The following is a 13,307-nucleotide window of genomic DNA, read 5'->3' on the forward strand; positions in this document are numbered from 1 at the left end:
TACACACAGGAGAGCAACAAATACGAGGTCTTACTGACTCCTCATCAGAAACATGAAGTCCAGAGGACAGTAGAATGACATCTTTAAAGTGCTGGAGGCAAAAAAAAGCTGTCAGCCCACGACTCTATACCTAACAAAAATATCCTTCAAGATTGAAGGCAAAAGAGACTGTTAGCTCAAGGAAAATTAGCCAACCTGAGTCACACAAAATGCTGAAGGAAGTTCTTCAAAGGAAATGCTCGTTGGACCTTTAGAAAGGAACTAAGGGTACTAGAAATGTTAGATATGTGGGCAAACATCAAAGTCTGCCTTTTTTCTTCTAATTTCTTTAAAACATAGATGGCTTTTGAAAGCAAAAAGCGTGAAATTTCAGTTTAGTGTTTATGATATATCTAGATGAATTACATATGACAACTAGAGAAAAATAATGAGGAGAAATGGGTAAATAGGACCATATAAGAGCAAAGTTCTTTCATTTTATGTGAAGTGATACAGTATCAAATCCGAGTTGATGGTGACAAGGTAAGAACACATCCTGTAACACCTAGAAAAACTACTAAAAATGATTAAAAGAAGTGTAGTTTAAAAGACAACAGATACATGAAGTATAATGAGGACACAGACTCCAGGAAGAGAAAGAAGGAAGCGATTACAGAGTGGGCTGTCTGATCGCATGGCAGAATCCCTTCCACAGAACATCTGAAAACTCACCGAGGTCCACTCAAGCATCCTTCCAAATCAGAGGGCTCGGGACACGGCCCTCATTTTTCTGGTCCTAGGTTACTCTTCTGTGGACAAGACCTCTTCCCTCCCACACAAGTCTGTATTATCTCGTAATCAAACATCTAAGCCCCCATTTCTTCTCCACACTCTCGCATTCACGCCCGGACAGAGGAGGCTGTGCTAGGTGAGCTCCTGGGGATATTACGTCCCTCTCCTCCTCTCCCTGCACCCCATTTGTCTCCTTTATAAGACTTGCCAAAAACATCAAGGACATGTACGCTAGCTGTTAGTTCATCACTGACCTTGATGTATTCCTCCACAGGTTGAAATCTGGAGAGTGCCATGAATGAGGACCGTATACTTACAGCACACACTGCCAGGAATAGACGCATCCTTTTGCTATTGGGCGGGTTTGGGGCACAGCATGAGGAACACAGTCCCCCCACTGGCGAAGTAGAAACCTTTTCTGTCAGGTGCTAATATTCTCCCCAACACCATTTGCCCATTTTCCCTCAGTTTAACCTTCATGCAGTGTATGAAAATAAAAGATACAAATCTGAGGGCCTGTCAGCCCAGCAATAAGCCTCACCTTCCCCAGCGCGATGAGCACCCCTCCCCACTTTGCCACCTCATGCATGTCAGCTGCCTACTCGACAGCCGTTCTGAAGTGTGGGCTCAGAGCCACATCAGAATCACCTGGGACATTCTTAGCAAAGCAGATTCTCCAGCCTCCCCCACCCCAAGCCGCTGAATCAGAAACTCTGGCAGGGGCTTTGTCAGGAAGGGGCCCTCTGGTGACTCGGAGGGACACAGGCTCAGTTCCAGAATCCCTCTGTCCGGGGAGCTTGCCCACCTGGTTGGTGGGCTTAGAGGGACCTCAGGTGGAGCTGAATGTCATCAAAGCCCCACTCCCGTCTTCTCCTCTTTTCAGTTCTCTCCACCTATGTTTCTGCCCCACTCACCCGTTTCACAAGAAAAACCTAGCGTGATGTTTCTGTGAGGAATGTAACACTTTAAGGAAGGTGACTGATAGAGAGCAAGTTTAATAAAAAAATAAAAAAATACCTTCTAAAGCTGGGACCTGGGGCTTCTGTCACATGTCTCTCCTGTAGTACAGAAGACAAACTTCTGTACTCCGTGTTTGAGACTGGCCTGCTCCTGAGTTCTGACCATTTCTCTCCCAGGACGGTCTTAATTCTAGCGGGAAGCGTTCGCTTCCATGTCCCCTCTTTTCCCTTCCTTCATCATTTATTATGAAATAACTGCATGGAAGACTGAAAAATAGATGCGCAGATTTTGTCGACTTACCTCACATTCTAGGTGTAAAGTAAAAACACATTTTCCTATCTTCTAATTTAAAAGAAGTTTAACTACGGTGCTTAGACAGGATAATCCCTGTGACTCCAGAGCAGGTGACTTCTTCAAGCCCCCTCAGTGTGGGGAGCCATGGTTACAGGAAACTCTGAGCTTTGCAGAATGGCTCGGTTTATGCTACCTGTTTCCTCCCCCTGAGGCAATTGTCTCTGCCTGCACCTGAGGGGAGCTTGAGCTTGTAAGCTGCTGAGGAATTTGGTGGGAGCGGCCAGTTCCCGGACACAGAAGGCTGATGCCTATCAGGGCAATTGATAAGATAATTACTTGTGAGTTTCGGTGAATTTTGTATCCTCTATGTGAAAGCTAAAGAGTTTACATTTGTTATGTTAATACATACTTGCACGTGCTCAAACTGCTTATATGGGAGCAGTAAAATAAACTTAGTGTCTTCAGGATCACTGAAGTTCCGCGATCGCCATCATATGTGAGAGTGTCTTTTATTCATTCCCACTCCCCCATTCGGGAACCCACCGACTCGTGACGGCTGGCCCGTCGCACTTGGCGCCCAACGTGGGGCTCGAATACGGGGGTAACAGTGAGGAACACCGCGTGGAAAGGGCCCCGGCTCATTAGAGCTAATCAATGGATGCACGGTGAGTGAGACACGATCCCCTCGGTTGAATGAATGTGTGAATGATTGATAGTTCCACGACTTTTTGTCACGGAGCTTGATTGGGCCCCAATCCAGAAGGGCACCTGATTGTTTCTTTGTTTGAAAGAAGGACCGAGTTAGGGAAAAGAATGGGTCACGCTAGCAGCAAGGACCTGTATGTTAGAGGACTTAAGAAATTGCTTGCCGCCCATGGCAGTCGGGTGAGCAGAAAACAGTTAGATAAGTTTTTAGAATTTGTAAAAGAAGTTTGTCCATGGTTTCCAGAAGAAGGCACTGTCAGTCTGGGAACCTGGCAGAAAGTGGGAAAACAGTTAAAGGATTTTTACACTGACCACGGGCCTCAGCAGGTTCCGATTGAAACATTTGGACTGTGGACTTTGATCCGAGACTGTTTGAACCTTAAACATGAGGAATGCAAATTAGAAAAAGTGAAACAAGCCGGTGATGAGGAGGGAGAGAGCGCAAAGTTGTTAGAGGGAGTTCTTAAGGTTAATAAAGAGCCTGTTTATCAGAAAACTCCGGTCGAACACCGGGAAGATTTAAAACCTCAGGATCAGGAAAAATTAGAAGATGAGGGAGCCAAATATGATAGGGACAAAAACCCTCCTTTAGTGGCTGTGGCTCGGGAGGACGAGAAACTTGCAGATACTGCACTTTCTCTTGCAGATCAAATAAAAAAGATTCAGGGACAGTTGATAGAACTTAAAGTTGCTGTAGACGGAGGAAATTGTCCTCGGAATAAAGATCCCCCCATAGTTGATCCCTCTGCACCACCTCCTGAGGAGTCCTGTAGGTGGAGACCTCCGCTGCAGTCCCCGGTTTGGGACATGCCTGCAGAGCCTTCGCCAAGTTATATTAAGCCAGGATCGGACTCTGTTGTACTATCCCCTCTTCAAATAGCTTGTGAAGAGGCTCACAAACAAGGGGAATCTACAGAGCAGTTTGGCGTATATCCTATTTTTGAAAGATATGATCAGGCAGGACGTAGGGTTAGGGATTGGAGGCCTTTCCAGTGGAAGCAGATAAAAGAATTGAAAGAGGCTTGTGTGCAGTATGGGCCTATTGCCCCTTTTACCATGGCAATTTTGGATATTCTGTCTACTGAAGCCACCCCTCCAGAGGATTGGAAGCTTATTGCTCATGCTTGCCTTTCGGGAGGCGATCATCTCTTATGGAGATCTGAGTTTTATGAAAACTGCAAAAAGAAAGCTAATCAGAACAATTTGAGGCGAGTTCCCATTACTTTTGAGATGTTGGCCGGTGAAGGCATTTATGCTGAAATAAGAAACCAAATGGGCTTTGCGGCAGGAGCTTATGCTCAGACTTCTGCCGCTGCAAAGGAAGCCTGGCGTATGCTACCAGAAACTTCCCGCAAAGAGGAACATGTATCTCAGATAAGACAGGGAGCGGATGAGCCGTTCCAAGATTTTGTGTCCCGCCTTACCACTGCGGCTGGACGGATTTTTGGGGCGTCAATGGCTACCCAGTCCTTTATAACGCAGCTTGCCTATGAAAATGCCAATTCGGCATGTCAAGCCGTTATCAGGCCAATTAGGAAGAAAGGAGATTTATCTGAATACCTTCGCCTGTGTACTGATGTGGGCCCCTCTTTTACCCAGGGCATAGCCATAGCGGCAGCTATACAGGGAAAGCCGATGAGGGAAGTGCTCAATCAACAGGCAAGACTTCATACAGGGAATCGTACTGGAGCATGTTTTACTTGCGGGAAAAGGGGACATCGAGCAGCCCAATGCCCCGATAAGGGAAAAACAGGGACTGTAGCTGCTCCTGTTAAAAAACCTCCAGATATCTGTCCTAAATGTAGGAGAGGAAAGCATTGGGCTAATGAGTGTAAATCTAGGATAGATAAAGATGGAAAACCGATTCAGGGAAACTGGGTGAGGGGCCAGCCCCAGGCCCCGAATCAGCAATGTTATGGGGCTCTGCAGGTTCCCGAGCAGAAAGGGAACGAACCTCAGAAAAGAAATACATCACAGATTTATTCCGGGCCACCTCAGGCAGCGCAGGATTGGACTTGTGTTCCACCGCCGACATCGTATTAACTCCTGAAATGGGAATGCAAGCCCTACCCACAGGGGTTTTTGGGCCGCTGCCGCCAAAAACCGTTGGGCTTCTATTAGGGAGAAGTAGTACAACCATGAAGGGAATTCAAGTTTCCCCGGGAGTTATTGATGAGGATTTTACCGGAAAAATTAAGATTATGGTTCATTCACCACTGACTATTTCCAATATTCCCTCTGGAACTCGGATTGCTCAATTAATAATTTTGCCTAGGATGAAAATAGGGAAAAGTAGACAAGACCAAGAACGAGGAGATCGAGGCTTCGGTTCCTCGGATGTGTATTGGGTTCAAGAAATAAAGAAAGATCGACCTGTTTTACAGCTTAAGATTGCTGGGAAAGATTTTCAGGGGCTTTTAGATACTGGAGCCGATGTGTCTTGCATATCTGCGCAACATTGGCCATCTAATTGGCCGATGCAAAGTACGAGTACAAGCCTGCAAGGTATCGGTCAGTCTCACGCCCCACAGCAAAGTAGCAATTTGTTATCATGGCAGGATGATGATGGTCATCAAGGAACATTTCAGCCTTATATTATTCCCGGTTTGCCGGTGAATTTGTGGGGACGTGATATTATGAGCAATATGGGAGTTTATCTTTACAGCCCGAGTGTTCAAGTTACTCAGCAGATGTTTGATCAGGGGTTTCTTCCTGGGAAAGGCTTAGGGAGCGCAGGACAAGGACGTCAGGAACCTATATCGCCCAATCCCAATTTACAGAGGACAGGTTTGGGGTATTTTCCCCAGGGGTCATAGATTTACCTGTACTCCACCAAAAAACAGCAGAGGCTATTACTTGGAAATCTGATACGCCTGTGTGGATAGATCAATGGCCCCTTACTAAAGAAAAAATCTTGGCCGCTCAAGCGCTAGTACAGGAGCAGCTTGAACAAGGCAACATAACTGAATCAACCTCTCCTTGGAATTCACCCATTTTTGTAATTAAGAAAAAATCAGGGAAATGGAGATTGTTGCAGGATTTGAGAAAAGTGAATGAAACTATGGAAGTTATGGGGGCTTTGCAACCAGGATTACCTCATCCCTCTGCCATACCAAAAGACACTTATAAAATAGTCTTGGATTTGAAGGATTGTTTTTATACTATTCCCCTTCATCCGCAAGATTGTAAGAGATTTGCCTTTAGTATTCCTAGTCCAAATTTCCAGGAACCTATAAAAAGATATCAATGGCGAGTCCTCCCCCAAGGTATGGCAAACAGCCCCACTTTATGTCAAAAGTTTGTTAGTGAAGCAATTGATAACACCAGAAAACAGTTTCCTTCTGTGTATATCATTCATTATATGGATGACATCTTATTGGCTTGTAAGAAAGAAGGAATGTTGTTAGCTTGCTTTGCAGATATAAAAAAGAACCTTCTAGCCTCAGGTCTTATTATTGCACCTGAAAAAGTACAGAAAAGTGAGCCTTATTCTTACTTGGGATTTCAGTTATTTGCTCAGTATTTCACTCCACAAAAAATAGAGCTTAGAAAAGATCATCTTAAATCTCTTAATGATTTTCAGAAACTGTTGGGAGATATTAATTGGCTGCGCCCTTCTTTGGGACTAACTACTGGAGATCTTAAACCACTGTTTGAAATTTTAAAAGGAGATTCTGATCCGACCTCACCCAGGTCTCTTACTGAGCCTGCACGAAAGGCTCTTTCTAAGGTTGAGGAAGCCATTCAGCAACAGCATGTTTCTTTTTTAGATTATTCTAAACCTCTATATGTGTATGTTTTAGACACCAAGCATACACCCACAGCAGTGTTGTGGCAAGAAGGGCCACTTAGATGGATACACCTCCATGTGGCTGCACAAAAGAATCTTACACCTTATTATGAATTTGTGGCCAGTTTAATTCAGGAGAGCCGCTTAGAAGCTCGAAAATTTTATGGAAAGGAGCCAGATTCTATTGTTATTCCTTTTACAAAAGCACAGATTCAAGGCCTGATGCAGTTTACTAACAGTTTTCCTGTTGCATTGGCTCATTTTATGGGAACTTTAGATAATCATGTTACTGACATTCCTTACAATCCCCAAGGACAAGGGATTGTTGAACGTACTCATGGTACATTAAAAGTTAATTTGCAAAAAATAAAAAAGGGGGAGTTATATCCCCTGACGCCTCATAATTATTTGTCTCATTCTCTCTTTATTCAAAATTTTTTGACCTTGGATGCCCATGGCAAGAGTGCTGCAGAGCGCTTTTGGCATCCTTCCACTGCCCCTCAGGCTTTGGTCAAATGGAGAGATCCACTTACGGGCTCTTGGCAAGGCCCAGATCCAGTCCTCATATGGGGACGAGGACATGTATGTGTTTTTCCACAGGATGCAGAAGGCCCTCGGTGGCTGCCAGAAAGATTGGTGCGACATGTGGACCCTCAGCCCATTGATGATGCTACTGATGCTTTGCCAAGCGGAACCTGACCAGACGTATTGGGCCTATGTACCTGATCCACCAATCCTCCACCCCGCTGTGTGGGACGGTCCTGAGATTCCAGTCTATGTTAATGATACTCAGGCCTTAGGATTGCCCTCTGATGGACACATAAAGCAACAACTAGAGAAGAATTTTACTTATAATGGTACAGGAACAGGTTTGCCTATTTGTATTGCAAATAATAGGTCAACATCTGGGTGCTTGCGTAGTTCTCCTGTCACTATGCACATTAATGACTCTTTAGTTGGATGGACTGTTCGTCTTAATAAAAGATTGAAATTAAATATTGAGACTGTCCTGGCAATGATCCTGTTCGTTATGACATTCCTGGAACAGGCAGATACATCATTAACTGGTCAAGAAGTAACCAGTCAGGATGGGCCCGAGAACTGATTTCTGGATTTTGGACTTCTGATACACAATATCAGCAAAATTCATTATGGAGACTTATGGGAGTAATAGGTAAAGTTGTTCAAATAGTTGAGTTCTGTAAATCAGGCACTCCCTGCAGTCATGTGAGTGTCTTGATAGATGGGACTAGAGATTGGACTACTGTTGCTAAGACTGTTAATATATCTGCTCGTGTTCCTTCTCCTTATGCGCTGTTGATTGGAAATGTTAATGTACACTTTATAGGAAATCAATTTAGTGTATCCTGTAGTAATTGTTCTTTAGCAAATTGTATTTCTTGGGTACCATTAGGAACTCATGTTATGATACTTAAACAACCATCTTTTGTTATGCTTCCTGTTAATATTTCTGGACCTTGGTATGCTGAAAGAAGTTTGCAGGTTTTTAAAGAAATTGAGTATGCTTTGAGTAGGTTTATTGGGCTTCTGTGTCTGTTTGGTTCTGTGCCTACTCCCCATCCTCATTAGACATCCATCAGCTTGAGCTTAAGGCAAGTCTTAAGACTCTCACCCCTGTGCATTTATGAGGGACGGGTTAGTCAACGACGGGCAAATACTTGGGAGCCGCTTCAACACCTAAGACAGGGCTTGTATGATAAAATATAAGTACCAATGACGGGTAAGTTGAGGCAGGCGTCCTGGGATGCCTAAGACAGGCGCCGTCACCTCACCATCCTGACTGGATGGATTTTGTTCATGTAAAATAAAAAAGGGGGAGATGTGGGGAGCCATGGTTACAGGAAACTCTGAGCTTTGCAGAATGGCTCGGTTTATGCTACCTGTTTCCTCCCCCTGAGGCAATTGTCTCTGCCTGCACCTGAGGGGAGCTTGAGCTTGTAAGCTGCTGAGGAATTTGGTGGGAGCGGCCAGTTCCCGGACACAGAAGGCTGATGCCTATCAGGGCAATTGATAAGATAATTACTTGTGAGTTTCGGTGAATTTTGTATCCTCTATGTGAAAGCTAAAGAGTTTACATTTGTTATGTTAATACATACTTGCACGTGCTCAAACTGCTTATATGGGAGCAGTAAAATAAACTTAGTGTCTTCAGGATCACTGAAGTTCCGCGATCGCCATCATATGTGAGAGTGTCTTTTATTCATTCCCACTCCCCCATTCGGGAACCCACCGACTCGTGACGGCTGGCCCGTCACACCTCAGAATGACCACATTCCACTCGAAGTTTTAAAGTCATCTCAAATAAATCAATATAACCAGGCAATCACAATGTCTATAAATTTGAACCTGCATATTTACTAAGAAATCGCTCATGCATCTTAGTATGTACACAAGCTGAGCTTTTGTCCCAGATTCCAATTCACATTGTAGAGACTTGTTTGTGTAAGCAACTGAGGCCTAAAACACAATTTAAATTATATAATTTGGAAAGGGTGAAAGAGGAAAATTACATCTCTCCATATCCCTGCTTCCTTTTAATGGAAAAATGATTGAAAAGGCCCATCTTAGCATTCACTCCAGTAACCCACGTAAAAGCTGAATTGTAATTTATTTTCCTTTTTAGTAATTAACTGGGGATTTCTAATCATTCAGTCTGAATATGTTTTGATTCATTAAGTATCCTGTTCAAATTTCATTTTTTTCCCCATCAGAGTATTAAATTCTCAAGCGCACAGAGAAACTGACATGCTGACGCCGGTAAATGGTTCTGGCTGCTTTGCCCAGACACGAGAGATGGGAAGACTTTGATCAAAATTATTTAACAATTACCTGATCTACTGATAAATTAGCAGGGTGTTAATTGAGTTACACCTGAAAGGCAGACATTACATGACTCAAGAGAGATTAGGGATGGTTGCCATGAAAACCAGAGTAAAAATAAAATAGCAACTGCTGATGAAGGCTGAAAAGTTTGACAAAATCATCATGGTAGCAAGTGCTGGAGCTTGTTTATTTTGGCAGAAAATGGGAAAAAATTTGGTTTGCCACTGATATAAAACATATGCTATAAAACTCAACACTGTGAAAAATGCCACTCAAGTGTTTGAATTGTAAGAATTAATGCATGTTCATTAAGTATCCAAAATTCTCTCTCCAATCAGCTGGAAATCTCAAATAAATTCCTCATTCTCTAGTAAGTGCATTACATAGCTCTGAAACAATAGCCCAGAAGTCAACATCTTGGTAAAATGTTATTTTTGTTCTTCTAGAAAGTGGATTCTTTGTTTTAGAAAATTATACCAAATTATTTTTCTACCACTCTTTATTTTAGTTGTGCACGCAGAGAATGTTCCTTTATTTTTTCTACAAGTCTTAGGTCCTCAGTATGTAAATGTTACCTCCGAATAAAAATTTTGCTTGCATTTGTGGAGATTTATAAGTTTCATTGTTATATCTAGGTCATGAAGTTCCACTTACTAGCTGCATGGCACTTAAATACTGTAGAATTCTAACTATGTCACTGCGATTCTTAGCAGACTAAGCAGCAGTAGGAATCGCCGAGAGCCTACATACGGTCTCTGTAACAAAGAGCCAATTCCATTGGGGCAAAAGCATCCCCAGAAAACATGTAAATGGAGGAGGATGGCTGTGTTCCAATAAAACTTTTTCGACAGTGAATGGAATTTTCAGAATATTATCCTGCTGATTTTGTAAACCATTTAAAATGTAAGAGTCACTGTTAGTTTGTGGGCTGGATGAACACAGGCATTGAGCCGGCCTGGTCTGTGGGCTGCACTGTGCTGGCCACTGGATGGAGGCAACATGATTTAACTAATCACCTCATGATGGACACTTGCGTTGCCATAGCAAACTGTACCTGATTCGCTATCATTGCCCATAGGACGTTTGTCACCTGTGGAAATATCTGAGTCTAAATTCCTCAAAAGAAAACGCTTGGCTCAAAGGTTCTTCAGTTTTTAGTCTTAGTTGTAGTTTCTAGAGGTCTCCATAAACGAGGGGGGCACAAGTTGTAAACTAAGTAGAATGTGAGGCAGGGGAACGCAGAGATTTTGTCAGTTCTGGTTACTGATACCCCTCGCCTTAGATAAGAGGCAGACAGGAATGTCTTCGTAAGTGAATTGCAGAATTTCTTCCCACTGTCATTTGTATTTGACTTTGCTTATGCTGATTTGTGCTATGCTAAAGTCTTTTTTCAACGTATGTAGTTGAATTCATCAGTCTTTTCTTTTATAGCTTTCAGATTTGGAGAGAGAATTTAGTAAGACGTTCTGTGCCCCAAAGTTAGAATGTGAATCTGCCATGTTTTCTTCCAGCAGTGTTATAAATTCTTGTTTTTTCACTTTCATCATCAGTGCATTTGGAATTTAATAGGTGGTGTAAGAGACAGATTCAACTTGTTTTTCTGGAATACTGCCCATTTTACCAGTGGTATTAACACTCCATCTCTCCCAGTAGGCAATGCCTCTTTTGCTTGCTGTTTATAGGTATGCAAGCTATTGATATCTGCATAGTACCTGGATCCTCTAGTAACTAATTGATACCTTCATATTTTTAGTTACCTTTAAATGTTTCAGGTATGTGATCATATCAAGTATATTGTATACAAAAGAGTAATAGTTTTACTACTTCATTTTGTAAGAGCTTTATGATGTAATTCACATACCATAAAATTCACCCTCACCACCGTTTTAAAAAATGTGTTAAAATGTAACATCTTTCTTTCCCTTGTCTAATGGACCTCATAAATGTCAAATCGCGCTAAAAAGGGCTTCCTTACTTGTTCCTACCTTTAGTCAGGAATGAATCTAGTGTCGTCCCACTGAGTTTCATGCTGGCTTTTGAGTTGAGATGTCATTTTATAATGTTAAGAATGCATTTATCGGTCCCCATCACAGTGAAATCTGTCAAATGCATTGTACATCTCTGAGAACGGTCTTGACTTTGACCCCCAGCTATTACAATCAGCGTCCATATCCTTCTTTCCCTGTTCTGTCTCACTTTTCGTTCCTCACCCCCCAACACTTTCCTGACAAAGCCTGTGCTGCATTTCACCCCATGGGGCTGAAGTGGTCATCTGAGCTGCTTCTGGCAGCCCTCAGGCAGATCTGAGTCAGCAGATTATAGCTGTCATCCACTTTCACTGTAAAAAGGAGTTACCAGGTTTCTCCTCCATCTCTTTGCTTTAGTATGATCTCCAGAAAGAAAAAAAGGAAGTGGCTGTCTCCTGCCACTACGCTCACACAGGGGCTCAACCCTTTCTAAGACTTAAGCACTGCTGGAGACAAGTGATGCCACCAAACCGCTTGTCCTCAAGTGGACACTGAACACTGTCCGGTTATCTTCCCACATTTCTCTAGGAAGAAGGCTGCCCTGTTACCAGCAGCAACTCTCACCCCTTCCTCATCCTCCCTAAATGAGGAAACAGCTCACCCTCACCACCCTGCTGCAACGTGCCAGGCCTGCTCTCCCACTTCAGAAGCATCGTTTGTGGGTACCTTCCTGCTGATGAGTGAGGTGCCAGGGAAGCGAGGGGCAGGGGAACAGTGCTAAGGGTGGGGGCTCTGAAGCCAGACAGCCTGGTCTGCACTCACCCCCATGGGCTATTTTATTCTGTTGCTGCTTCTGCAGCCATAAATAAAGGATGCTGACAGGGGCTGCTGCCAGGGTTGGGAAGAGCATATGAGAGAACAGACCGGTCCCTGGGACATAGCATGCGATGTACCGGAATAGCACCCAGAGCCAGCTCACCAATGTTTGCTATTGTTATCCCAGCTTTACAGATATGAGGACAGAGACTTACCCAAGTGGCTGCTAAGTGATGGAGCCTTGATGTGAATCAGGCCAGTCTTTCTCCAAAGCCTTATGTGATGTATTAGATTCCTGGGGCTGCCACGACACGGTGCCACACACCTGGTGGCTTAAGCAGAAAGCCACTGTTGCACAGTGGAGGCTGAAAGTCTAAGGTCAAGGTGTCAGTAGGGCTGGTGACTCTGAAGGCTGTGAGGGATCTGTATTCGGTGTCTCCCTCCCGGGTCCCAGTGGTTTGCTGGCAATATGGCGTTCCTTCACTCAGTGTGACACCTCCCCACGACATCCACCTCCGTGTTCACATGGCATCCTTTCTGTGTGAGTGACTCTCTAAATGTCCCCTTTCTATAGGACGCCCATCATACTGGGTCAGAGGCCCAACTCCACTCCAGTATGAACCACATCCTAACTCATTATATCTGCAATGGCGCCATTTCCAAATAAGGTCACGATCTGAGATTCTGGAAGTTGGGACTTCAACCCAGGAATTTTAGGGGACCCCAATCCAACCGATGCCATGCAGAGCACTAAGCAGTCTTGGGCTCCCTCCCCTTCCATGCGTGTACACTGCCCTAAGAATGTTTCTATGTAATCTTTATGTATGTCTACCTGTCATCTACCTCGTCTCCTCTGAATCCTCACAAAAGCCTGTGAATGAGGTCCTATCATTATAATACCTGTTTTATGGGTAGAGAAACTGAGTCACACATGGGTAGATGTGCTATCATTCTCCCTGCCCTCATGCCCTCTCTCTCTGTTTGGCCTTGTCCTTCGTGGAGCACAGAGAAGCCATCAGATCAGATTCCATCAGGCTGCCCACGGCACCTCTGCTCCATCTCCTGTGCCACGGAGGGAGCAGCTTAACCTACATGTTTGGGGGTCAGATTTCAAGAGTTACCCTATCTGTCCTTCGGCATCGATGAGTAACCACTGAAAT

General features: G+C 43.9%; 1 protein-coding gene across 1 annotated transcript; it reads left to right on the plus strand.

The window, feature by feature from the left end:
• The first annotated feature begins 3,786 nt into the window (after positions 1-3,786).
• LOC148758199 (endogenous retrovirus group K member 8 Gag polyprotein-like) lies at positions 3,787-12,814 on the plus strand. Its single transcript, XM_088798847.1, has 2 exons — positions 3,787-4,608; positions 12,722-12,814. Exons 1-2 carry the CDS (start codon positions 3,787-3,789, stop codon positions 12,812-12,814), a joined length of 915 nt encoding a protein of 304 aa, XP_088654973.1.
• Positions 12,815-13,307: the final 493 nt, after the last annotated feature.

This window comes from Rhinolophus sinicus, chromosome 5, assembly GCF_057876585.1.
Source record: "Rhinolophus sinicus isolate RSI-liver-muscle chromosome 5, RSI-T2T, whole genome shotgun sequence".
NCBI lineage: Eukaryota > Metazoa > Chordata > Mammalia > Chiroptera > Rhinolophidae > Rhinolophus > Rhinolophus sinicus.